The 23389-nt window shown below is 49.6% G+C and overlaps 1 protein-coding gene across 9 annotated transcripts in view; it reads left to right on the forward strand.

Annotated features, from left to right (window-relative positions):
* The window catches only part of CLEC16A (C-type lectin domain containing 16A), a 206445-nt gene that overhangs the window by 20809 nt on the left and 162247 nt on the right, over window positions 1-23389 (forward strand). For all 9 annotated transcript variants that reach the window (XM_057748398.1, XM_057748402.1, XM_057748399.1 and 6 more), the window contains 6 exons: window positions 4101-4249; window positions 6970-7075; window positions 8801-8924; window positions 11914-12088; window positions 13260-13313; window positions 16525-16638. In XM_057748398.1, coding sequence (XP_057604381.1) covers window positions 4101-4249; window positions 6970-7075; window positions 8801-8924; window positions 11914-12088; window positions 13260-13313; window positions 16525-16638 — 722 coding nt within the window. The remainder of the gene's footprint in view (window positions 1-4100; window positions 4250-6969; window positions 7076-8800; window positions 8925-11913; window positions 12089-13259; window positions 13314-16524; window positions 16639-23389) is intronic.

A 23389-nucleotide genomic window follows, 5' to 3' on the forward strand; every position in this document is an offset into this window, starting at 1 on the left:
TTTGATTTGCATGTCTCCAATAATTAGTGATGTTGAGCATCTTTTCATGTGGCTCTTGGCCATCCGTATGTCTTCTTTGGGGAAATGCCTATTTAGGTCTTCTGCCCATTTTGATTGGGTTGTTTGTTTTTTTGATATTGAGCTGTGTGAGCTGTTTGTGTATTTTGGAAATTAAGCCCTGTTGGTCACATGGTTTGCAAATATTTTCTCCTGTTCCGTAGGTTGTCTTTTCATTTTGTTTATGATTTTCTTTGCTGTGCAAAAGCTTATGAATTTGATTAGGTCCCATTTGTTTATTTTTGCCTTTATTTCTATTACTTTGGGAGACTGACCTAAGAAAACATTGGTACAATTTATGTCAGAGAATGTTTTGCCTATGATCCCTTCTTGGAGTTTTATAGTGTCTTGTCTTACATCTAAGTCTTTAAGCCATTTGAGTTTATTTTTGTGTATGGTGAGAGGGTGTGTTCTAACTTTGTTGATTTACATGCGGCTGTCCAGCTTTCTTAACACCACTTGCCAAAGAGACTTTTTTCCATTGTATTTCTTGCCTACTTTGTTGAAGATTAATTGATCCTAGGTGTGTGAGTTTATTTTTGGGATCTCTGTTCTGTTCCATTGATCCATATATCTGTTTTTGTACCAGTACCACACTGTTTTGATTACTGTAGCCTTATAGTATTGTCTGAAGTCTGAGAGGGTTATGCCTCCAGCTTTGTTCTTTTCCCTTGGGATTGCTTTGGCAATTCTGGGTCTTTTATGGTACTATATAAATTTTAGGATTACTTGTCCTAGTTCTGTGAAAGATGTCATGGGTAATTTGATAGGGATCACCTTAAATTTATAGATTGCTTTGGGTAGTATGGCCATTATAACAGTATTAATTCTTCTAATCCAAGAGCATGGGATATCTTTCCATTTCTTTAAAGCATCTTCAGTTTCCTTTCTCAATGTTGTATAGTTCTCAACATATAAGTCTTTCATCTCCTCAGTCAGGTTTATTCCTAGGTTTTGTTTTTGTTTTTGTTTTGTTTTGTTTTGTTTTGGGGTTTTTTTGACATTATTCTAAAAGGGATCGTGTTTTTCTTTTTAACTTGCTGATATTTCATTATTAGTGTAAAGAAATGCAACAGATTTCTGTATGTTAATCTTGTATCCTGCTACCTTGTTGAGTTCATTTATCAGTTCTCATGGTTTTAGTGTGGAGTCTTTAGGGTTTTCTATATAGAGTATCATGTCATCTGCATATAATGACAGTTTTACCTCTTCCCTTCCAATTTGGATGCCTTTTATTTCTTTTCCTTGTCTGATTGTTGGACTAGGACTTCCAGTACTATATTGAGTAGAAGTGGTAACAGTGGGCATCCTTGTCCAGAATTTAGTGGGAAGGCTTTCAGCTTTTCACCACTGAGTATCATGTTGGCTGTGGGTTTGTCATAAATCACTTTTATTATGTTGAGATGTGTTCCCTTTATACCCACAATGGTGAGAGTTTTTATCATGAAGGGATGTTGAATTTTATCGAATGCTTTTCCCACATTTATTGAGATGATCATATGGCTTTTGTCTTTTCTTTTGTTGATGTGGTTTATCACATTGATTGATTTGCATGTGTTAAGCAATCCTTGTGACCCTGGGATGAATCCAACTTGATCATGGTGTATGCCCTTTTTTATGTGTTGTTGGATTTGGTTTGTTGAGGATTTTTGCATCTATATTCATCAAAGATACTGGCCTGTAATTTTCTTTTTTGGTAGTGTCTTTGTCTGGTTTTGGTATCAGGGTCATGGTGGCTTCATAGAATGACTTTGGGAGTGTTCCCTTCTCTACAGTCTTCTGGAAGAGTTTGAGAAGGATCACTGTAAATTCTTCTTTTTATGTTTGGTAGAATTCCCCAGTGAAGCCATCTGGTCCTGGACTTTTGTTTGCAGGGAGTTGTTTTGTTTTGTGTTTTGTTTTTGTTTTTTTACAAAATCAATTTCACTTTTTAGTGATTGGTCTGTTCAAATTATCAGTTTCTTCTTGGTTCAGTTTTGGTGGGCTGTATGTTTCTAGAAACTTGTCCATTTCTTCTAGGTTTCTCATTCTGTTGGCATATAACTCTTCCTAGTATTCTCTTATGACTTTTTTTTGTATTTCTGCAGCATCGGTTATTTCTCTTCTTTCATTTCTTATTTTGTTTATTTGGGTTCTCTCTTCTTCTTGATGAGCCTGGTCAGAGGTTTGTTGATTTTGTTTATCCATTCAAAACACTAGCTCTTGGTTTTATTGACTTTTTTCCTGTTGTTTTCTTTATCTCTATTTTATTTATTTCCTCTCTGACCTTTATTATTTCCTTCCTTCTGCTGACTTTAGGTTTTGTTTGTTCTTTTTCTTTTAGGTGGTAGGTGAGGGGTTTTTTTTTTTGAGATTTTTCTTGTTTTTTGAGGAAGGCCTGTGTCACAGTGAACTTCCTTCTTAGGACTGCTTTTGCTGCATCCCATAGATTTTGTATATTATTTTGTATTTTATGTTTCCCCCAAGAGCAGCATTTGTGGTGACTGGAGGCCTGGGGGTGGGGGTTAGGAGTCTCCAAGTTAGAGTAAGAAAGAGAAGGCTGGCAGCTCACGTGGTTGCATGTGCCCTCTGTGCTCCTCATCTGCTTTGGTCCTCACAGCGCCCCAGAGGAAGGGCCTGTGATTCTTGTTTTCAGACAGGGAAGCTGGGGAGTGGGGAGGGTAGGTGTCTTGCCCAAGGTCACCTAGCTGGGAAGTGGCAGAGGCAGTGTGGGTCCAAGTTTACCTTTGAACCCAGTGCCTCTGAGATATGAGCCTGGCCCTGACAAGCTCCAGGTGAGGCTGTGCTGCCGGTCCCACGACCAGGCTTTGTGTAGCAAGGCTCTGCCACACCCTGCTCTCCTGCCTCCGTGCGTCTGCCAGTGGCTCAGGTGTGGGCCGCGTCCTGCCCTTCCCCGTCTGTGGGGAGGCAGCTGGGATGGTGCAGAGCCCAGAGGCTGGCAGCCCGAAGGGCAGACAGTGGGCACGGCAGCCCTGGCTTTGCAGGGTGCAGAGGATAACATGTCTGGCCAGGGCCCAAGGCCAGGGTTGCAAACTGCCGGCCCACGGGCCACAGCAGGTCTGTAGACCTGTTTTCGCCGGCCAGCATGGGTTTCAAAGCGAACTGATCTAGTGGCCGACATTTCAGCATCCAGGATACAGCACTAAGATCTGCGTTTTCCAGCTTCCTTTGCACAGCTGGGGGCTCTCACTACACGGGTCCTGCGTTTCTGCAGGGGCCGGGCCCTGGGAACTTAGCCAGGGCGGCCGCTCTCCCGTGGCGGCCGCTCTCCCGTGGCGGCCGCTCTCCCACGGCGGCCGCTCTCCCACGGCCCTGTGCCGCCTCATCCGGTGTTCATCCTTGGCCCCCGTCAGCGCGTGGTGTTAACACAGGACGTCGGACCTGGGTTTGAATTCCATTTCTGACTTACTGTCTCCGTGTCCCTGGGCAGGTTAATCAGCCTTAGTTTTACTCACCTGCAGAACGAGGAAAAGGAGGCCTGCACTGCAGGGTCACTGTGATGGGGGACGATTGTGTGAAGCCATCAGCCTGGGGCTGTGCAGGTGCTGGAGGTTCAGCCTCAGGTGGCCTTTATGAACTCATGTTGCCTTATAGGAAGGAAAAAACCATGTGGAGCCCTTTGTGGCATTTGAGGGTGACAGTGTGACTTTTGATGGCAAAATAGGGCCATCTTTTCATAAGATACGGTGCAGCTTACCCTTATCTGTGGGTGGTTTGTGAAAATGCCCACATACCAGCTCATCTGCCCCAACCCCGGCTCATGTTGAACTTTGCCAGCAACGAGAAAAAATGCTCGTGTTCTCTTCTCTGGTGTGGGAGGCAGGGGTGACCCGGGCTTTCTCTGGCTTTACTCTTGAACTTTCTAGTGACTATGCATGGTGGCTGATTTCTCTGCTAGTTAAAGGTTAAGCTGCTCCTTATCAGCTTGACTGGTTCAAGTATCGATATATTCACATGGTCATCTGCTTGTTCCTGGACTTTCTCTGCTTGTCTTTGAATTAATTAACCTGTTCTCTTTTTTGTTTTTTTTTTTCTCTCTCTAGATTATTTGCTCTCTAATAACTATGTAAATTCTATAATCGTCCATAAGTTTGACTTTTCTGATGAAGAGATTATGGCATATTATATATCGTTCCTGAAAACGCTTTCGTTAAAACTCAACAACCACACGGTCCATTTCTTTTACAACGAGGTACGTAACTGCAGAGGGGCACATTTGGGTGGAAAGCTAGCCAATCAGAGCAGCCCCTTTGGTCTGTGTGACCTTGTGTCTGTTTACAAAGCATTTATGCATTCACTGTTTCCTGATTTTTTCATAGCAACGCTGTTTGACCTTGGTTTGCTTAAAATTTTTTTTTTTTTATTGAACAAGTTACCTTCTCTATTTTTACTGTAAAATTCAATTTGTGCTGCCTGAGAGCAGGGATACTCTTGGTAGGGAGAAGTGCCCAGAAATTAACTTGGGGTCATGTTCCTCTGTTGGCAAAACAGGGATTCCAGTCAGTCCCAGCTCTGCCACTTCCCTGCTGTGTGACCTTAGAGAAGTCCCAGTTCTCTTGAGCCTCAGTTTCCTCATCTGAGAAATGGGGATGATAGTTTCTACCTTGTAGGGATTTCCAAGGATTTAATTAAATGAGATGATGTCTTCCTAGCAACTAGTGTGTACCTGGCTCCCTAGAACTGTAGCCATTGCCGTTCCTTATAAGTTAAACATCCCTAGTATTCCTTGAGAGAATTACTAACAATTTAAATAAATTGCTGCTGTTCTCACAATGAAGAGAAGCTTGAACAGTCAGGTCAGTTTATCTCACATCCCAAAAGGTAGGATGCTGGCTGTCCTGGGACCAGTTTATCCTGTGGTTCAACCACTTCACCATACAGTTGGCATCTGTCTTTAGGCTCAGCCCCTCATGGTCTCAGGATGGCTGCAGGAGCTCCAAACATCACATACTCACATGCCACTGCTGAAAAGCCTGATGAAATCACATCCCTTCTTGTGCCCCCTTCTAACTTTCCAGAAAACTTCTTTCCCAGAAGCCTCTCGGCAGACTTCCTCTCCGGTCTTGCTGATCAGAATTCTGTCACATTTCTCTCACAGTGTGTCCGACGTTGGGGGAGCGGCCTGGCAGGGCAGTTCTGGCTCAGTCTCTCATGAGGCTGCAGTCATCTGAGGGCTGGATTAGGGTTGGGGGATATGCTTCCAAAGCGAATCACTCACATGGGTGACCATTCGGTGCTGGTCGTACACAGGCTCCTCCGGGGGGCTGCTCAGGTGTCTTCACGGCACGGCCGCTGGCTTCCTGTAGAACAGGTGATCCCAGGAGACCAAGGCAAGCTGTAATGCCTTTCGTGACTCGGCCTCAGAAGCCACACCCCGTCACTTCCACCGTATTCTTTAGGCCACTCAATGTGGGAGGACGCATAGGGTGTGAATTCAGGAGGTGAGGGTTGTTGGGCCATCTTGGAGGCCGGCTGCCACACAGCCACGGGCTCTTTGCGTGGCAGGAGTCTTCTGATCGGTGGTCACATATGCTGCACAGCCTATGTTTGAAGTCAGAGAAAGTCAGTCCCAAACATTTTCTCTGAGTTTGGGCAAAATCCATCCAGCCGTCCCCATGTGATGTGGCAACAGCAGCCTGCACCTTGCCTTTCTTTATCTTGATTTGTAGTGGCAGGAGCTGGCTCCAAAGGGAAGAGACGCTGGCTGCCAACCACAAAGCATGGGGCGGTTGGGAAGATTCACATGTGCGGCCCAGCGCCTGGCACACAGCAGGTGCTCATTAAATGTGTTCAGAGACCAGGGGGTACTGTTCGCATTCTCCCAGAGGCTCTCCCGGGTGGAAGAAAACCCACCTGCAAAGTTTGAACCAGAGAGGGGATCAGATTTTTCCCCCTCTCAGGTGCAGCCGGGCTTCTGTGCACCTGGTGGGGAGAGCAGAACGTGGGGATTCTGGGGCCAGAGTGATGCTTCTGGAAGACTATCCAGCTGATCGCCAGAGGAGCCTGATTCTTGAGGTGGCCTTGATTTCCTTTTCTGTGGGCCAGTGAAGTAGCTACCACCTGTTGTGTGCACCCCTGCTTCTAGTGCTCAAAGTGGCGTTGCCTTCCTTAGACAGGTGTCACCTTGCTGAAGGTCGCAGGTTCCCTCTTCCTTGCCCCTCACTGCCTAGGGGTGCCCTCCAGTCTGATCCGAAGCCATGTGGAAAACTGACCAGAAGAGGGCAGCAGAGCGCTCCGCAGCGTTCTCTAGCCCGATCCCGTGTGCCTTTTCCTTACGGCTCCATTAGTGGCCTTGTCTGGTTCTGAACTGTTATGATCTGTTCTAATGACCCCTTTTTAATGGCAGAAGATTCCCGAGACCCTGTTCCTCCATGATAATGTTTACACTTTTAGTGTTTCCAAATAGAAAAATATATATTTTAGATTCTGAATGTAGTCAGACTTTGCATTTGCCTTTTATTAGTGGAAGCAGTATCTAATAATAACAACTAGCATTACTACCGAGTGCTTGTTAGGTATAGGCGCCAGGGTGATCGCTGTACCTGAAATAATCTCGTTTAATCCTAGCAACTATGAAGTGGGAATTATTGGCTGCATTTTATAGATGAAGAATCGGAGGCTTAGAAATATTACATCACACAGCTAAGAAGTGGTAGGACAGATCATGAACCCGGGTCTGGCATTGCTTGGACCCATTTCTATTTCTTCCACAGTCTCACCTTCCCATCCCTCTTTACGTTTCCCCATTGGTAATGAACCACTGGCTTAAGGTTCATGTGGGTACTTTTATTTTTTTATTTTTTTAAATTTTTGCTCTTTTACTGAAGTCTCTGATAGGATTCAGAAAGCTGGAGTAGGGGCTAGCCTGTCTTACGGGTCTGTAACTCATTTTCTGTACTTCTTGTGTTTTAGCACACTAATGACTTCGCCCTGTACACAGAAGCCATCAAATTTTTCAATCACCCTGAAAGCATGGTTAGAATTGCTGTAAGAACCATAACGTTAAACGTCTACAAAGGTAAGGTTCCTTACGAGCTCACGCCTCATCGGGTTTCTAACTTGCCTGCTCGTGCTTGCTCTCGTGAGTCCGTACAGACAATTCCCTGGTGGTAACAGGGAGCTCATTTATTGTAGCTGGGGTTGCCTGGCTCCTGAAAGGTTGTCATCATCGAACGTGCAGCTACCCCCTTACAGAAATCTGTGTGCCGCCGCCTTGTCCGTGCACTCTTAGTTCTGCATGTTAAAGCCCTACTCAGTGCTGATACACAGAAGTCGTGATGTCCTGAGAGAGGCACATGTGGGACTCGGAGTGGCCATGTCATAATTAGATAAGGCAAATCTGTCTTTGAAATATGAGCGTTAAACTCTTGCCCCTTGGCCTGTAAAATATACTAAAGTACAGCCAGCGGCTATGTTATCTTTAAATGATGTATGAGAGCATTTCTTGTCGCAAACAGCAGGGGGCAATATTGCACTCTCAACCGGCTGCAGAGCCCAACAAGAAATTTCTCCTTTCTCTCAAGAAGTAGTTAATGCCCAAATCATTGCCTCCAGGAGAAGGCCCTTCTGTGGCTCCCTGCCCGCACTAGCACAAAGGCAGACCGGACACCAGTTTCCCGACTTGGAACTGCCCTCCAGGGTGGTGCCCTCTCTGCCTAACACTGGGGTTATTTCCCATGTAGTCACCACACTGGAGCTGGGACCCCATTTTCTCAGGGACCAAATGCTTTGACCTTCATGAGTTACGATATTATTAATTGAGATGACCCCTCATTGGGAGGGGGCAGGACCTCCTCGGGGACTTACTCCAGCCTGGTTCTGGGCCTTAAATTGGAGAGCCTCCTAAGAGCCCAGAGGGGCCCATCCGGGGGTCACAAACTGAGGACAGACAGGTTTTCACTGGCTTAGATATTTTTTTGGAAAAAATATATAGTTGTCAATATTTGAAGCTTGGGAGAGCTTGAGTAACAGTCTGGATTTCCGACTTGAAAACATAGATGTGGCTGTCCTGGGCCCACAGGCCTGCAGGGCAGTGGTGAGCTGGCGCTGAGAAGCAGCTGCGCCCTTTGGGGTCAAGGCCCGTGCTCCCGTGTTCACCCACCAGGCCTGGTGGCTTCATTTCGCCAAGATACTGGCCAGCCCGCAGGCGTCTGAGTTTGCGACCTGGTCAGAGCCCCAGTCCGGCCGCCTCCTGCTCTCTGTTCTCTTCTAACCTGTGTCTTTCTGTTTAGATGCCTCCTGCCCTAGCTCTCTGCCCCTCTGAGCCACTGTCTCATCCTCCCAGTTCCTAACCCTGTTAACTGCTGTCTGTTTTTTGCTTTCCTTCAATGCCGATTCCCGTGTTCCTTATTCCAGTGTCATGTAAGTTAATAACTTCTGGTTTTCGGCTTTCTTAACTTATCCTTACATGCAAATACAGGAAACTTGCTTGAGAATGGTCTAGTTTGCATTGTAGTCTCGCTAAATGCACTGCTGATAAGTAGGCTTCCTAATGCATTATTAAGGTGTACCCTGATTAATTGATTTTATTAATTATAAAAATCATGTAAGAACTACCTTGATGAATGTAATTTTCTGAATAAGGTAACCATTTTTAAGTATTTCCAGGAAAGAAAAGATTCAGATTATAGTAGAGGGCTTTTTCATAGTGGTTTTGTTTTTTTGTTTTTTTTAATCTCCCCCAAGTTATTTTTGGTAGCTTGACTCCTCCCCCCCCCCCCCTTTCTTTTGTGCATCTTCTCAGTGGACAACCAGGCCATGCTGCACTACATCAGAGATAAGACTGCCGTCCCTTACTTCTCCAACTTGGTCTGGTTCATTGGAAGCCACGTGATTGAACTTGACAACTGTGTGCAGACGGATGAGGAGTAAGTGACCACCCCCGGGTGCCCGTTAGGTAGACAGAGTGCTGAGGGGAGAACTCCGTTTTCATCAAGGAGAAATAAACACTAGAACAAAACCTACCCACCTAGGTGTCAGCAGAGTATGGGCTTCCATGCTCTGAGAGGCTCCGCCCACCTTTCCACTTTTCATAACAGTAGAAAGTTGGGAACAACTCAGGTACCTCCCAGAGGGGAAGAGGGTGAGTGAATCCAGTACCTCCAGAGACGGGGTGCTAGGCAGCTGGTAGAAAGATGAAGGTGATCTGCCACTGGTGAATGGATAAGCAGAATATGGTATTTGCGTGCAGTGGAATAGTACTCGGCTGTAAAAAGGAACGCAGTACGGACGCGTACTATGCCATGGATGAACCTTGAAAGCATCGCGCTCAGTGAAAGGATGCAAGGACCACACGTTATATGATCCCGCTTATACAAAGTGCCCAAAATAGGCAAATCCATAGAAACAGTAGGTTAGTGGTTTCCTAGGGCTGGAGGAGGGGTGTGTGGGGGGAAACGGGAAGTGACAGCCTGTGACTATAGGGCCTTTTTTTTTTTTTGATAAATTTATCTATTTTATTGGCTGCGTTTTCTGTAGTTGTGGCGAGCGGGGGCTACTCTTCGTTGTGATGCATGGGCTTCTCAGTACAGTGGCTTCTCTTGTTGTGGAGCACAGGCTCTAGGTGCACAGGCTTCAATAGTTGCAGCACGTGGGCTCAGTAGTTGTGGTGCACGGGCTTAGTTGCTCCACAGCATGTGGGATCTTCCTGGACCAGGGCTCAGACCCGGGTCCCCTGCATTGGCAGGCGGATTCTTAACCACTGCGCCACCAGGGAATTCCCTATAGGGCTTTTTTGAGGGGAGAGGATAAAAATGTGATTGTGATAATGGTTGGACAACTCTGAGAATACACTAAAACACATTAAATTGTATACTTTGGGTGAAGTTTTGGTATGTGAATTATATTTCAGTAAATCTGTTAGAAAAAAAAATTAAGCTAGTGATGAATAGAAGCTCCAGAACAGGATTTCTCACACTTCCACACTATCGCTCTGTTGAACCAGGTAGTTGTTTGTGTGTGGGGGGGGGGGGGGCTGTCCTGTGCCTTGTAGGGTGTTCAGCAGCATCTCTGGCCCCCACACACTGCCAGGCATCCCTCCTAAGGAAAAATCTTCTCAGTTGAGAACCACTGCCCCGGGCTAACAGCTTCACACAGATCTGGTGAGAGGTACAGCTAGCGGGGTCAGGACGATAAAGGGACTCAGGAAGGAGGTCTCCTGCGGGGCAGAGGGCTAGAGAGAGAGATGTTAGCTTCCATGTTGGGAAAGAAGCAAGGCTAGGTGGATGGCAGGTCTGACGGGGCATTTGGGAGAGTGGGGACTGCCGTAGACAGGGACAGTCATGGATATGATATGTAATGAGACACCACTCCAGAAAGAACAGGAAGTCGTACAGGGAAGGAAGTGCACTCCTGGTCCTCCGTGTGGCTCTGCAGCGAATGGTTGGTTATAATGTCAACACCAGCTGCCGATGGCTGTTGGGTGGGGAGGGGCGGAGGGAACACAAAGAATTCTGTCATAAAAGGAGGTCGTTATGTAATATCTAAAATGGCTCCATTGCAAAATAGAGGTCCTTGCACATTTTATAGAAATATGGGAGGGAGCTATCCCCAGAAACACCTGAAAGAGTTAAAAACTGCTTCCTCTGAAGAGTGGGCAGGGATGGGGGAGGCAGGGCCAGGAGCTGCTATGTTTTCTTATCGGCTCATCAGTACTATTTGATTTTTAAATCCATCTGCATATATTACTTAGATATCTTTTAAACTAAAGGTTTAAAAACTGAAGTGCATTAAAGATCCTGCAAAAGGAGAATGAACGTAGTATCCTATTAAGTGGGGGGAAGGGGGGGGCTGCAAAACGTTGTGTATAAGTGTTCTAGGCCTCATGATGGGTGGGTTCATGGGTGCTCGCTGTGCTGTTAGGCTTTACAACGTGTATTTGCTATAAATATTTGCTAAATATCTTATTAAAACGTAATAAGGAATAATTTTCCAAAGTTATGTAAAAGAAGGGAAGTTGATCTTTTTTTTTTAAGCATATGTGATTAGATGGATAGATATGTGACACCTTTTAGATGTGACTATAGGGAGATGTGGAAGTAACATAATATATGTTAGTGCTGGGACTGTAGGAGACTTTGATTTCTTTTTGCTTTTATTTTCTTCTCTAATTATCTGTCTTCTACAATGACCATCTATTACTTGAGTAATAATCATAATAGAAACAAAAGGTCTTGTGTAGCTAGATTGCTCTTTGCAACAGATATCCCTTTGCGGGAGGTGAAAGTGCCCCACTGGCTGTTTCAGGGCTTCGTCCTTGGCAAGCGTGAGACTGATCCACTTGTGGGGCCTGAGCAGCCCCAGGGCCTGTCTCACTGGAAGCACGCAGGGGCCCCCTGGGGCCTGGGGTGGGGTGTCACGTCCTTGCACTGTGCCCCCCACATGATCGGGGCCAGTGGGTGGGCCGCGGCTGATCCCGCCTGCTTCCCTCTTCAGGACTCCTCCGGAGCATTTTAATTAGCAAGGATTCACTGCTCCATTAATGCGGCTTATCTTGGGAGCCAAGGGATCTTGCCACTTGCACTAGTGGCTGCTCTTGTTTGAAATGGCTTGCTAGGAGCTTCGCTGGGTTTTGCTTTGTTTACCTGTTGTTTTGGGCTGTGGTGGTGATGGTGGGGTGAGTGGTACTGAGGCCTCCAGAAAGTGGGGGGGAAACCCCACAAGTCCCCTAAAGTCGAATGCAGTGGGCCTGTCCGTTTTCTCTTTCTGTAGTCCACTGGTAGGGCCAGGACAGGTTCCTCTCGAGACTGGCTCAAATATTTGTTTGTAGATGAAGCACCCTGTGACCGAAGTCTCAGGCCACTGGTTCTAGGCTCTGAGCTTCGGCGTCCGGGCTGAGGTGGGCCTTTCTCCCGGCAGGCACCGGAATCGGGGGAAGCTGAGTGACCTGGTGGCCGAGCACCTGGACCACCTGCACTATCTCAATGACATCCTGATCATCAACTGCGAGTTCCTCAACGATGTGCTCACGGACCACTTGCTCAACAGGCTCTTCCTGCCGCTCTACGTGTACTCGCTGGAGAACCAGGACAAGGTGGGCCGGGCTGAGGGCCGTCTGTGGAAGGGGAAGAGCTGTCACCCCAGTATGATGGGGCTTTGCAAGGGACCAAGGCTTTGAGCCTGAAGGAATTTCCTTTCAAAGCATGCTGGCTTTCCTTTCCTCTTATTTCCTGAGAGGGAGTGGAGGGAGAGGGTGGGAAGGAGAGAGAGAGACAGACTGTGTGAGTGTGCATGTGTGTGTGTGAACTGTAAATGAATGAGAAGAGATCACTGACAGCAGAAGGAAACAGGAAACCTCTACAAATTCAGTCTTCTGGTTTCTATGCATCCTTCTCTTGAGGTATTCTCATCCCTGGTAACTTTTCGGACAGTTGCCAGAGCTAACTGGTTTGGAGGAGACCCAGTCAGCCCCCAGACCTGCACAGAATGGACGGGAGGGGATGGAGCGCACCTAGGAAAGGATCCTGGGGAAGTTACAGGCTAGAAGCCCTTGTGGGGACACAGCCTGTTCAAGCGCACATCCTCGGATGCCCTGTCCCTCCTCTCAGGAGTTCTGGCTCAGTGGGTCTGGAATGGACCAGGAAGCTGCCCCCCAGGTGATTCTGAGCTGGTGTTTCTCGGTGCCCCCTTGAGAAATGCCACTTCAGGGAGGGGAGATCTTCATCCAGGACCGCTAAGCGTCAAAGGGCAGAGGCTTTGGCAGCTGGCTTTGGCAGCCAGCTCGTTACTCTGCAGGGGCTTCAGCCTCTGCAGATGTGTCCCAAGGAGGTCTAGCTTTCTTTTTGGAGATGGAACATAGGGCTTCTCGTTAAAAATAAGTGAATAAAAGAAAATTGCAACCCTAACAAGATCTGTCTCAGGCTTGGGCTCTCAGTGCCCCTGCTGGGGGAAATTAACATTCTTGGTAACTTAAGGAGCTAGTTCTTCTCTTGGGTCCAGCCTCTAATCCCTGACTCGTGGTGAAAGATTTCTCAGGTGGAAGAATAGTGGCCTTGCAAATGGTATCGGATGGGATTAGGTTGCAAGTTAATTTTGCAGGGTGGACTTTAACTGCTACCAGAAAAGAAGAGCCTTAGGGTCTTGGAGGAAGTTGGGGGGCTGGGCACCGCTCCTTCAGACAGATGGCTTCTGGCTTCATGGATTTTGTGCTGCTCACATGTGTAACCCAGATTTCTCCCCACCCTCCCACCCCCGATCATCACCAGGGAGGAGAACGACCGAAAATCAGCCTGCCGGTTTCTCTCTACCTTCTGTCGCAGGTATGTCTGATCCTTCACCCATGTCCCCACCACATCGTGGGCCCTTGGCGCACTGCTGCCTTTCAGAAATTTCCCAGGCCACATCGTCCCATCTTCTCTCTCTATGTCCGCCATCCTGAAATAAAATAACAGCACTCAGTACAGGTGCTGTGTATCTTCTTCACGGTAGTACTTGGAAATATAAGGAGAAATGAAAAATAAATCAAACCTGGCGCATATGTAGTTGCTTTTTACTATGGGGCCTGAGGTTTCCAAAAGAACCAAGGAGTGTTCTGAACACCCTGGAAATGTGGGCTGCATAGCCGCTGTTCACGGCCGTTTTGGAATAAGCCCAGACTGCAGGACCCATGAATGTATACACACAGCAACAGTGGTTTAACAAACTTCTACTAATGAGGCTGTCTCTTAAGGTTTTCGTTGTGGTTCTAGTTCCCAGATTATCCTCTGGAAGGTATCTTGTAGCAGCCTCAGTACCCAGATTTGTATCTTGAGCCAGTTTGTCTGCCTCCCCCTCTTAAACAAGTGTGTTTCCTTCTTGTAATTATGTAATATTTACAAGAAGGGAAAAACTCCATGGTGACCCAGTTACATAACTTTAAAAATATTTTTATTACAACCAGTCCAGACTCTCAGGCCATCTCATTAGACTGTCAAGTAGTCAGACGTTTGACCAGAGCTCTGTTCCCACTTCTGCAGTGGCCCAGGTATTTGTTTGCTTTGCTGAGAGAATGTCCTTCTCACTTGGTCCCTGGGCTGTTTCGAGTTTGAGGTGGGGCTGTCTCTCGTTGGCCTGAGAAGAGAGATGCAGACCTGGCCTCTTCCCAGCGGCCGGGCCAACCAGAATCCGCGTGTGGCCGGCTCACGTTACTCCCGGAGTCTCGTTCTAGGGGCTCTGTTTGCTCGGCGCTGCACGCCGACTCCTGAATGCCCCTCTGTGCGATGGGGCTCCATGCAAGCCCCAGCTCCTCCCGGCAGCTGCTTCTGCCACCTTGTTACACATCCGCCAGCTTCTCCTGCTTGGGATTCTGGGAGTCTGGCAGGCCCCGAGCAGGCCGGGTGCCGAGCCACAAGAATCCCGTGGCAAGCGCCCCCAGCATCCTTCAGCTGCTGGCACACCCCGAGGAGCATGGGGGTCAGGCCACCCTTTTTCTCCTGAGAACCCCTTTCTCCTGCTTTCCTAGTAAAGGAGCAACAGCTCAGGCACCTAATTGCTGGTTTCTGTCTCTCACAAAAAGCATTGTCATTGGGGTTCCTCAGCCTGAGTACGTTGCCCAAATGTGTGAAAACCTCAAATTGGGTATAAATCCTGGTCCTTAATTAAACTCTACATCAGAACATCCTTAGCAATTATTTTACAAGCATCACTATCGAACCAAGAAAATTCACGGTAACGATATTAATTTGGTGCGACGGAGCTACTGTCCAGCCGAAACGAAACCACTGCTGGAAACGAGAGTGTGATTCGGACAGGCCAGCCCTGCCTTTCGAGTCTGGCCTGCACACGCTCCCACGTACCTTGCAGTGACTGGCCCTCCCCCTGCTTTGCTCTGTGCAAGCCCTGGAGGGAACAGACACCATGCGGGTCCACACCGGCCTTTGTCAGGCGGGCCTTAGTAGGCGCTCACTGTGTGTTTGTGGACTGAATCCCTTCGTCACTGTCACAGCCACTCACGTCCGAACGCCTGCCACGGCCCTGGACGCGGGCTAACCCGTTTGGTCGTACTGTCTAGTCTGTGATCATCAGTGTTTACTTGGTGTTTTAAAAACAGATGTGCTCTTTTTTAGGTAGGCACCACATTTGTTTATTCTGCCCGTACCTTTAATCTGAATTGTATTTATTTTTTTGAACAATATATTCACCCTACTCAAATAGTACAAAATAACATGTGGGGAAACATTTCCCTCTTACCCCTGTCCCCCACACACCCAGTCCCACTCCCCAGAGGCAGCTAGTGTTTAAGTTTCTGCCTTTCCTTTTTACAATATGTTTTTAATATATATTTTTTCAAGTTGTTAAGTTCAAGCAGGTGAAAACCAATCTACTTTCTACTTTTGTTCAGTCTCCTGATTTCTCTCCCCAGAGACAACTGTAGTTACAGGGTCTTCCCAGGTCCTTCCAGAGATGTTCTCCACCAGGGGTCCTCAACTGGTGTCGATTTCACCCCACCCCTGGGGATGTCTGGCAGTGTCTGAAGATATTTCTGGTTGTCGTGCCTGGGGGACGGGGTGTGGCTGGCATCTAGTGGGTGGAGGCCAGAGATGCTGCCAAATATCCTGCAATGCACAGACCCGCTCCTCACAACAGAGATGTGTCACCCACAATCGTGCCGAGGATTCAAAGCCCTGTCCGGTGTATATGTAAGCAAATACAAATGTGTGCGCACACCCTCTGCTACGCAGACGGCTGGTGCGTCGCCCACAGCGCTGCAGTACCGTGTTGCCTTTACATTTTAAAGGAAACCAGCAGGTGTGTCTCAGCCAGTCTTGCAAGGCGGTTTCGGTACCCTGATTCCTCAAGCCATTCCTCTGAACGTTGGGCAAGGGGGTGGGGTGGCCGGGCGATCCCAGACAGCCCAGCGCCTTCTGATCTTGCCTCCTGGCACGACTCGGTCTGTTTCTGGCCTGTGTGGCTTTTCCTCGCCACAGTTTCCACACCTCCCAGCGCTGCCCTGGAATTCTGGTGTGCTCAAGCCCACCGCAAGGGTCAGAGCTCATTCCAGGGATGGGATCTCTACGTAGCAACCCTCTGCCAAGTCCTTGATTGGAACAAGGCTTGCCGGCCCCTTCTTCCCTGTAGCTGAAGCGTTGGGCCAGTGCCTCCTAGTCTCATCCTAATCGGATTTGACACTGACATGCCTGTGGAGAGGAAGGAGGGTGCGGGCTTGGTGCTCGCTTCCCACATTGTTCCACTGCAGCCTGCGTTGGCTGCGGCCAGCCACGAGGGACAGTCTTGCTCTAATGCACTTCCTTCCGCCAACGAGCAGCCAGCCGAATAGGCAACAGTCTGAAAGAAGGAGGGTCCAAACCTAGAAGGAGAAGAGTATAACTGGTTTCTCCCAAATGTGACCCATTCTTTGGATTTTGCATCACCGGGGTTGCGGCTAAGACGAGACTCATGTAGCCCAGCCTTGTTGTTTCAGATTGAGGAAGGAAGAGGTCGAACGTCTGCACGCTTTAATGTGAATCCCATTTTTTTTTTCCCCCTCACCAGGTCTTCCTAATTATACATCATGCACCCCTGGTGAACTCGTTAGCCGAAGTCATCCTGAATGGCGATCTGTCTGAGACGCACACTGAGCCCGAACAGGATGTTCAGCGGAGCTGTGTGAGTCACTAGTGTGGGGACGGTCTCGGGACCCTGATAGGAAGCCGTTGCTCATGTTGTTAGTGTGCGTCTCTCTAAAACCAGAAGCCAGCATTCTGCGTATGGTGGCGCCGATGTTGCGTACACTGGTCTGGGATTCAGGGAACCTCCTCAGAGTCTTGACATGCATACCCAGAAGCATCTGGGGTTGGGTGCTAAGCGTGGATGTGACTGGGCGTACGTTACTGAACGTGGGATTGTCCCGTTCTGGGCCTCAGGTTGTGTATCTGTGAGACCCTGTTCCTGGGTCCGAATGAGAGAATACCTTGTCTGAGGCACTCATATCTACAGAGGCGGGCAGGGAGCATCTGTGGATGACGTGGACCCCGTGAGAGGGTAGTAGGGAGCAGTGGGGACTGTGACAGCTTGGAGAGTGTGTGCATCCTTTGTGAGCAGCCATTGCTCACTCCAGGCTGCAGTTGTTCTGCAGGAATGTTGGTGCAGTATTGCCAGGTTTTCTCACGTTACTAGAGATGCTGGAAAGCTGCATTTTGAGGCAAATACTTCCAAGTTTTAAATTATCACCAACTGTGCCCTAAGTGGCATGTCTGTGGTTTGTACGTTTGTGCGTTTTGAGCTCTGCTGAAGGGAAACCCTGGTCACCAGGGTCATAACCTCCCCCGAGGTTTTCCCTGCTTGGCCCCACGTCTTGCCTGCCTTCCTTCCTCCCGTGCTGTTCACACACACAGAGCTCCAGGCTGCCCCAATCCTGGCCCTGCTTGCCCTTTCCCCAGCGTACCCTGGGCTTTCCCGCCACACCAGTGCCCTTACCATACCCACCGCCTGGAAGGCCCTTGCTCCCGGTTGCCTCTCATCAAAGTTCTTGCCTGCTGTGAGCAGGCATCTTGCCTGTCATTGCATCTGCTGCAGCGTAGGCTCCACGGACACATCTGAGATGAGCAGTGTTTACACAAAGGCCATTTCACGAGGGCTCCGCCTCTGCAGCCCGGTTCTCAGGCAGTCGGCACACAGGTGAAGGGGCTGGGCTTACCCTTGGGCAGTCAGCTCTGCTGTCACATCTGAGCGAGTGGGTGGGGTATGATCCCGGAGCAGCACTGCGTGGGGTACAACTGCAAGAGGCCCCTGCCCTTCTGGTTTTTCCTGTGTGCTTGGCCAGGCCACTGTGCTCTTTAAGGGAACATTAGAGCCTCTGAAAAGGTTTCCAGAAACCTTCTGTCCTCATTGGTGGTGGCGTTAGTTCAGCTGAATTGAATGGGGCCTTTTCATGGCCCCTGTCTGGCCTATCCCTTCTTTGATTCATTCAAGAGGTATTTATTAAGCCCTTTCTTTGGAGCAGGCATTGTGCTAGTTCTGGGGACGTACGAAACCTAAATAGCCCCTGTCGCTCCAGAGCTTTACATTACAGGCCAGCAGGAGAGACAGGCGGTGATTAAACTTACAAACAAGTGTACCATCTCAAGTCTCGTAAGTGCTCCAAAGGGAAGGAGTAGTGTTTGGTGAGAGGGTTTAAGCTGGATGTGATGGGGGTGACTAGTGATGAGCTGGGAAGACTCCCCTGGTGGTCCGTGTTGTGACAACACGTGGGCCAGAGAACGTGGAGCTGACTTAGTGTCGATGCAGCTGGAGATGTTTCTTTGCAACTTTCTTAAGCTCACTGTTGCTGCGTGAACGCGAGTAATGGAACGCTGAGTCAAGAGAGTCAGCAGGGCCTCTGGGCAGGGCTGCTGAGAACCCCTCCAGCCAGTGGGTCCTGGGCAGGTCATTTTACCCCACCTGGCAAACAGCAGGTGTAAGCCCCACTCGGGAGGGCCGTGGTGAGGATGGGGAGAAAGTAGATTTAAAGTGCCCATCGAGTGCTTGACAGGTTGCAGGCTGGCCCTCAGAGCTGTTTGGTGTGATCTTAACAGTGCTTGAAAGAAAATTTTGGGAATCTCCAGCTTTAACATTTGGGAATTTTCACATAGAAGTCCGGACTTCAGGATGGTCTTGAACAGTCAGAAGATCTGGTCCCGGTTGTGCATATGTTCCCACGGGAAGCTGCTCAAAGGCCACCCCCATCCGATGAGGCACGTGTCTGCCATCAGATTTGCCCGGTCCCCACGCAGCGCACTGCTGACTCACACTACATTTATGTTCATAGCAGACTGGAATAGAGTGGGTTCCTTTGGACTTTGTTTTGTTGCGTGGTTTCCAGACCCTAAGACAGCTGCTAAGGCTTCATTGCAGAAGGTATGCTTATAGGACCCTCGCTGCTGAAGTTAGACTTGGTGTTCCAAGAGATGAACCCAGAGATTGTTGGGGTGCTTAGGTTTGCAGGTTTTTTTTCATTGCAATTGATGGATGTGCAGTTGCAGGAGATAATGCAGAGAGATCCCTTACCCTTTCCCCAGTTTTCCCCCAGTGGTGATGTCTTGCAAAACACTAGTATGATGTCACAAGCAGGATATCAACATTGATATGCAGCGGGGGGGGGGGGGGGGGATATGCAATTAGAGCAAAAGCAAATTGCTGGGAGTTACCAGTGACCTCTCAGCTTAGGATACCCACTTTAGTTGAACCCTCTAATTGGCAGGATTGCCTAGATCTGTTCTTTTTCCCAATGGCCTCCCCTTGGGATGAGTTCCTGCCTCCGCCATGATAGACACACAGCACTTGCATTGGTGGACGCCTGAACTGAAAATGAGATTCTTTTGAGCGTGGAAGGCATTGCCAGCCCAAGTGAAAGTGTCAGCCTTCTACTTCCGGTTACTGCCTTCCCCGGGTGCGAAGTCGAAGTTTGTTGTATTCTGATGACTGCAGTTGAAATTCGGGAAGAGTTTATCTCACTTATGACTTGTTGTCAAATAGTCCTGGTAAGATTTACCTTCCTTCCCTCTGAGCAAGAACTGTCTCCTATTGTTTCCTGCCTAACTCGGATGTGGTTTGATCATACTTGTTTTAAGTCTCTTGGTCTTTTTTAACCTACTTTCTCCTTCCCGTAATTTGTCGATAAGTTACTGGTATTGCTTCATTTTACCAGCAGACCTTTCACAAAACCAAACCAAAATTGAAGAGAGAGAAGCAGAGGGGAGAGCAGAGTTATTTGAAAAGTCTGTAATTTAGGGTTAAATAGAAAACACATCAGCATGGTTAGATAAATGTCTAATTGAAATTCATGTATGCATTAAAATCATATGGTTCCTGCTAAGGGATAACTCTTGCCGTAATTCTGCTGCAGAGCAGATAGTGTTTCTTGTCGAGGGAGAAAGAGTAAGAAAACACTCATTCTGAAACTGCTAACATCTCATTTTTTTTGCAGAATGAACATACAGATCAGATTATGGGATATGCATCATTACCTGTAGGTACTTTCTTGCTTTTGAAGGGACTTTTTTCCTCCTGAGTTCCTGTGGAGTCGCTTCCTTGGTTTTTGCATTCGTTCGTCTATTCCCTGAGCCAAGATGCACTGGTGCCCAGGAAAGACACGACCTCTGCCCTCACTGGGCTTCCCTGTGAGGACGGGGGATGGTGTCTTGGAGTCGCCTGTGCTGCCCCGGGGCTGGCCGGAGATGCCCGGGGACTCACAGCAGGCCCGAGTGACTCAGGGGGTGAACTGGTGGCGGGGTCACAGGGCTCTTGTGGTGTTCTTCCTGACTCTCAGAACCTGACCCTCACATGCCTTCTCTTTGCTCGAGGGACTGGCAGAGTGGGTTGCTTTTGGTGCAGTTCCGCCTTCTGTCTGGTGCAGTGGACTCTGCAGCCGGGCTGCCTGGGCCCCTCACATCCTAGCTTCTCATTTTACAAGGTGTGTCCCGGTGCAGGTGAGTCCACCTCTCCAGGCCTCAGTGTCCTCACCTCTCCAGTTAGAATAACAACCGTGGGTTTGAGGAGAGGATTAAATGCAGCGTAAAGTGCTTATTCCAAAGCCTAGCAGGCATCAGGGCCTAAATAGCAGATGTTAGCTTCATAATGGTCTTAGTTTCTTTGGAACAACCCTACATCCCCTACTTGGGGTGATTAACACGGAGGCACCCTGTATCCAGACTCGAGGGCACAGAGGGCCAAGTGTAGCGGCGGTGACGGCAACCATGACAGTAGCGCTGACGGCCCCAGCTGTGAGCATTGCCGTGTAGTGTCAGCAGCTGGGCCTGCAACTCAGCTGGCCCCAGGTTCCACTCTGGAAAGTGCAGATGCTTAGCCAGCCGGTGTGCATTCACACAGTTGGCTGGCTCTGAATGCAGAGTAGGGACAGAGAATTCTGGGGCAGAATAGGATGTCTACCGTGTCTCTATACGCACCAGTTCAGCCAGTTGGGGTGGTCTCCAAATGATTCTCAGAGGATCCAGAAGGGTGCTCACACACCTAAAACGTCAGCCGCCAGTTCTCTGCGTGACAGCTGTCATTCCTGGGAGCTGGACCCTCTGCAGGCAGAAGGCTCTGCCTGGAGGTGGCCTGTGGAGCTGGCAGCTGAGAAAGTAGCAGCCTGGCTTCTCTGACTTGTGTGTTTGCAGAAGCAGAGCGTTCATTGGCTTGGATCCCCGGGTCGCCGCTGCACGGCTGGCTTTCCAAACCAGGCTGGAATCAGACGGCAGCGGAGCCCCCGAGGATTGACTGCATCGGGCAGAACAGTCCCCCGCAGCCGGGAATAGAGTCCCCCCACATCTTTCAGTGCCCCTGCCCTTACCTGTGGCCCCCAGGAAAACCATTGCTGGTTCCAGGGCACACACGTTCTCCTTCCTGAAAGGGCTCATGGTCTCTGGGATGGGTTGATCAGGAACACCGAAGGGAAAAAATAGCTAAGGCGCTCGTACAGCTGCAGGCACTCCCACAGAGAACTAGAACTCGTGTGTATTCTCCCTTTTTGCAGGGCTGCTGTGGTCTAGCCCGTCATTCCTCCACAGGATTACAGCTGTCAGGCGCCCCTGCTGCCTCCAGAGACCTGCGTGTGGCAGCGCTGGCTCACGGGCGAGGGGCTTTGACAGAATCAGAGAGAATCCAGGGTGCGGCACGTTCCACATAGGAGTCGTCGCCTCTCCCTTCCTCCCTTGAGGAAGCGGGGGCTGCACAGCTGACTGAAGCCCCGCGGTGTGGAGGCTCACAGAGGCATGGCCTGTAGCCAGGGCCACGGGTGACTCACCTGTGGGGCCTGGGGGCTGGTCCTGGTCCAGGGAGTGGAGAAGGGCCAGGGATTCTCGGGGTAGCCACAGCCTGGAGGAGCCAACGGAGCAAAACACAGTGGGCAGCATGGGGGTGGGGTGAGCATGGAGAAGGTTCTGTGACTCAGGCCTGAGCTGGCTTTTCTCTCTGCCCGGCAGCATGACACAGAACGGGCTGGGGCGGCCACCAGTCTGGAGACTGCTCGGAGGGGTGAGGTGGTGTCACGCCCGGCTGAATGGAGACCTCCCCTAGTCTGCATCGAGCCATTGACTTTTTCCAGGTTTTGGCTGAAATCAGGAAAGTTGAGGGTGGGGACAGGAAAAGGAGGCACTCACCACTTCTGGTATCTGGGGCTTTGTGAGTTTTTATCAGCAGCCAGGCCCCTTTGGGCATTTGAGTTTTTTAATAGACTTTGAGTTCCTTGAAGCTGGGTTCCTGACTGCCGGGAGCTTCTCTTGTAGTGGCAAGAGAGAGAGCAACCATACAACTATTACTGAGCAGCAGAGCATGTGCTGATGTGAGACATGCTCTAGAAGAGCAGCTATCGTGAAGCAGAGAAGGGAGGGGGCTGCACTAGGAGGCTTGAGAGGCGTGCACTTCTCCATAGGCTGGCCTCACGGGGAGGGTGACGTTAGAGCATAGATTTCAAGGAAGTAAGGGAGCAAGTCATGTAGAAATCAGTGGGAAGAGTATTTGGGCCAGCAGGAATAGCCAGTGCAAAGGCCCTGAGGCAGGAGTGTGCCTGGTGTGTCAGGACCAGCAAAGAGCAGCGTGGCAAGGTAGATTGTGGTGGGGGCTGGGGGGGTGAGGGGAATGAGGGTCCGAAATAGGTGCTGCCTTTCAAGCCATTGAAGGACTCAGGAGTTTACGCTGGGGGAAGTGGAAACATCCTGTCCTCGGAGTCCGCAGTGTTTAGCATGGTTCCTGCAGGAAACTTCAATTGTCTTGAAATAGTGAATCTCAACAGGGACGCAAGCACCATATTTCTAGTGAGCAGGGAAATCTCATCCTGGTCAGCACCAGAGTCCTCCATCCAGGAAACTGGGTTTTGCTCGGGGTGGGGGGGTGCTTCACCCGACAGGAGGCTGGGGGGCTGCACGTGAGAACAGGGCTGCTCCGGCCACTCACTGCCCAGCCTGGGACAGTCAGTGTGCCAGGTGGGTGTAACTGCCGTCCCAGGGGCGGATGGTGGGGTTGCCCCCATGGGCTCTGAGTCCTGGCCGGCCTGAGACTGCCTGCCTGCCTGCCGAGCGCTTGCTGTGATGCTCATAGCCTCCGGGGCCCCTCGGTAACCTCTAGGCAGGTATGGGGGCAGATTCTTGGAAGCTTCGTGAGCAAAGAAAAGAAAAAAACAAAAGCCAAACCTGAAAGGGCTTTACTCAGGCCATCAGTATCCTTCTGGGTGACACTTGGACTGTGGGTGGTCCTCCCTAGCAGGAGCAGCGCCCATCTGTCAGGCACTAACTGCGTGCCAGGCTGGCTGGCGTCCTCCCTCTACCCCCGCCCCCCCCACACACGTATTTCGGGAGCACCCACCCATTCCAGGCCTGGCTGTGCTGGTCGCTGTGCTGGTCGCAGGGGCTGCAGAATGAGCACGATGGCTAAGGCCCCTGTC

This window comes from Hippopotamus amphibius, chromosome 9 (assembly GCF_030028045.1).
Source record: "Hippopotamus amphibius kiboko isolate mHipAmp2 chromosome 9, mHipAmp2.hap2, whole genome shotgun sequence".
NCBI classification, from domain to species: Eukaryota; Metazoa; Chordata; class Mammalia; order Artiodactyla; family Hippopotamidae; genus Hippopotamus; species Hippopotamus amphibius.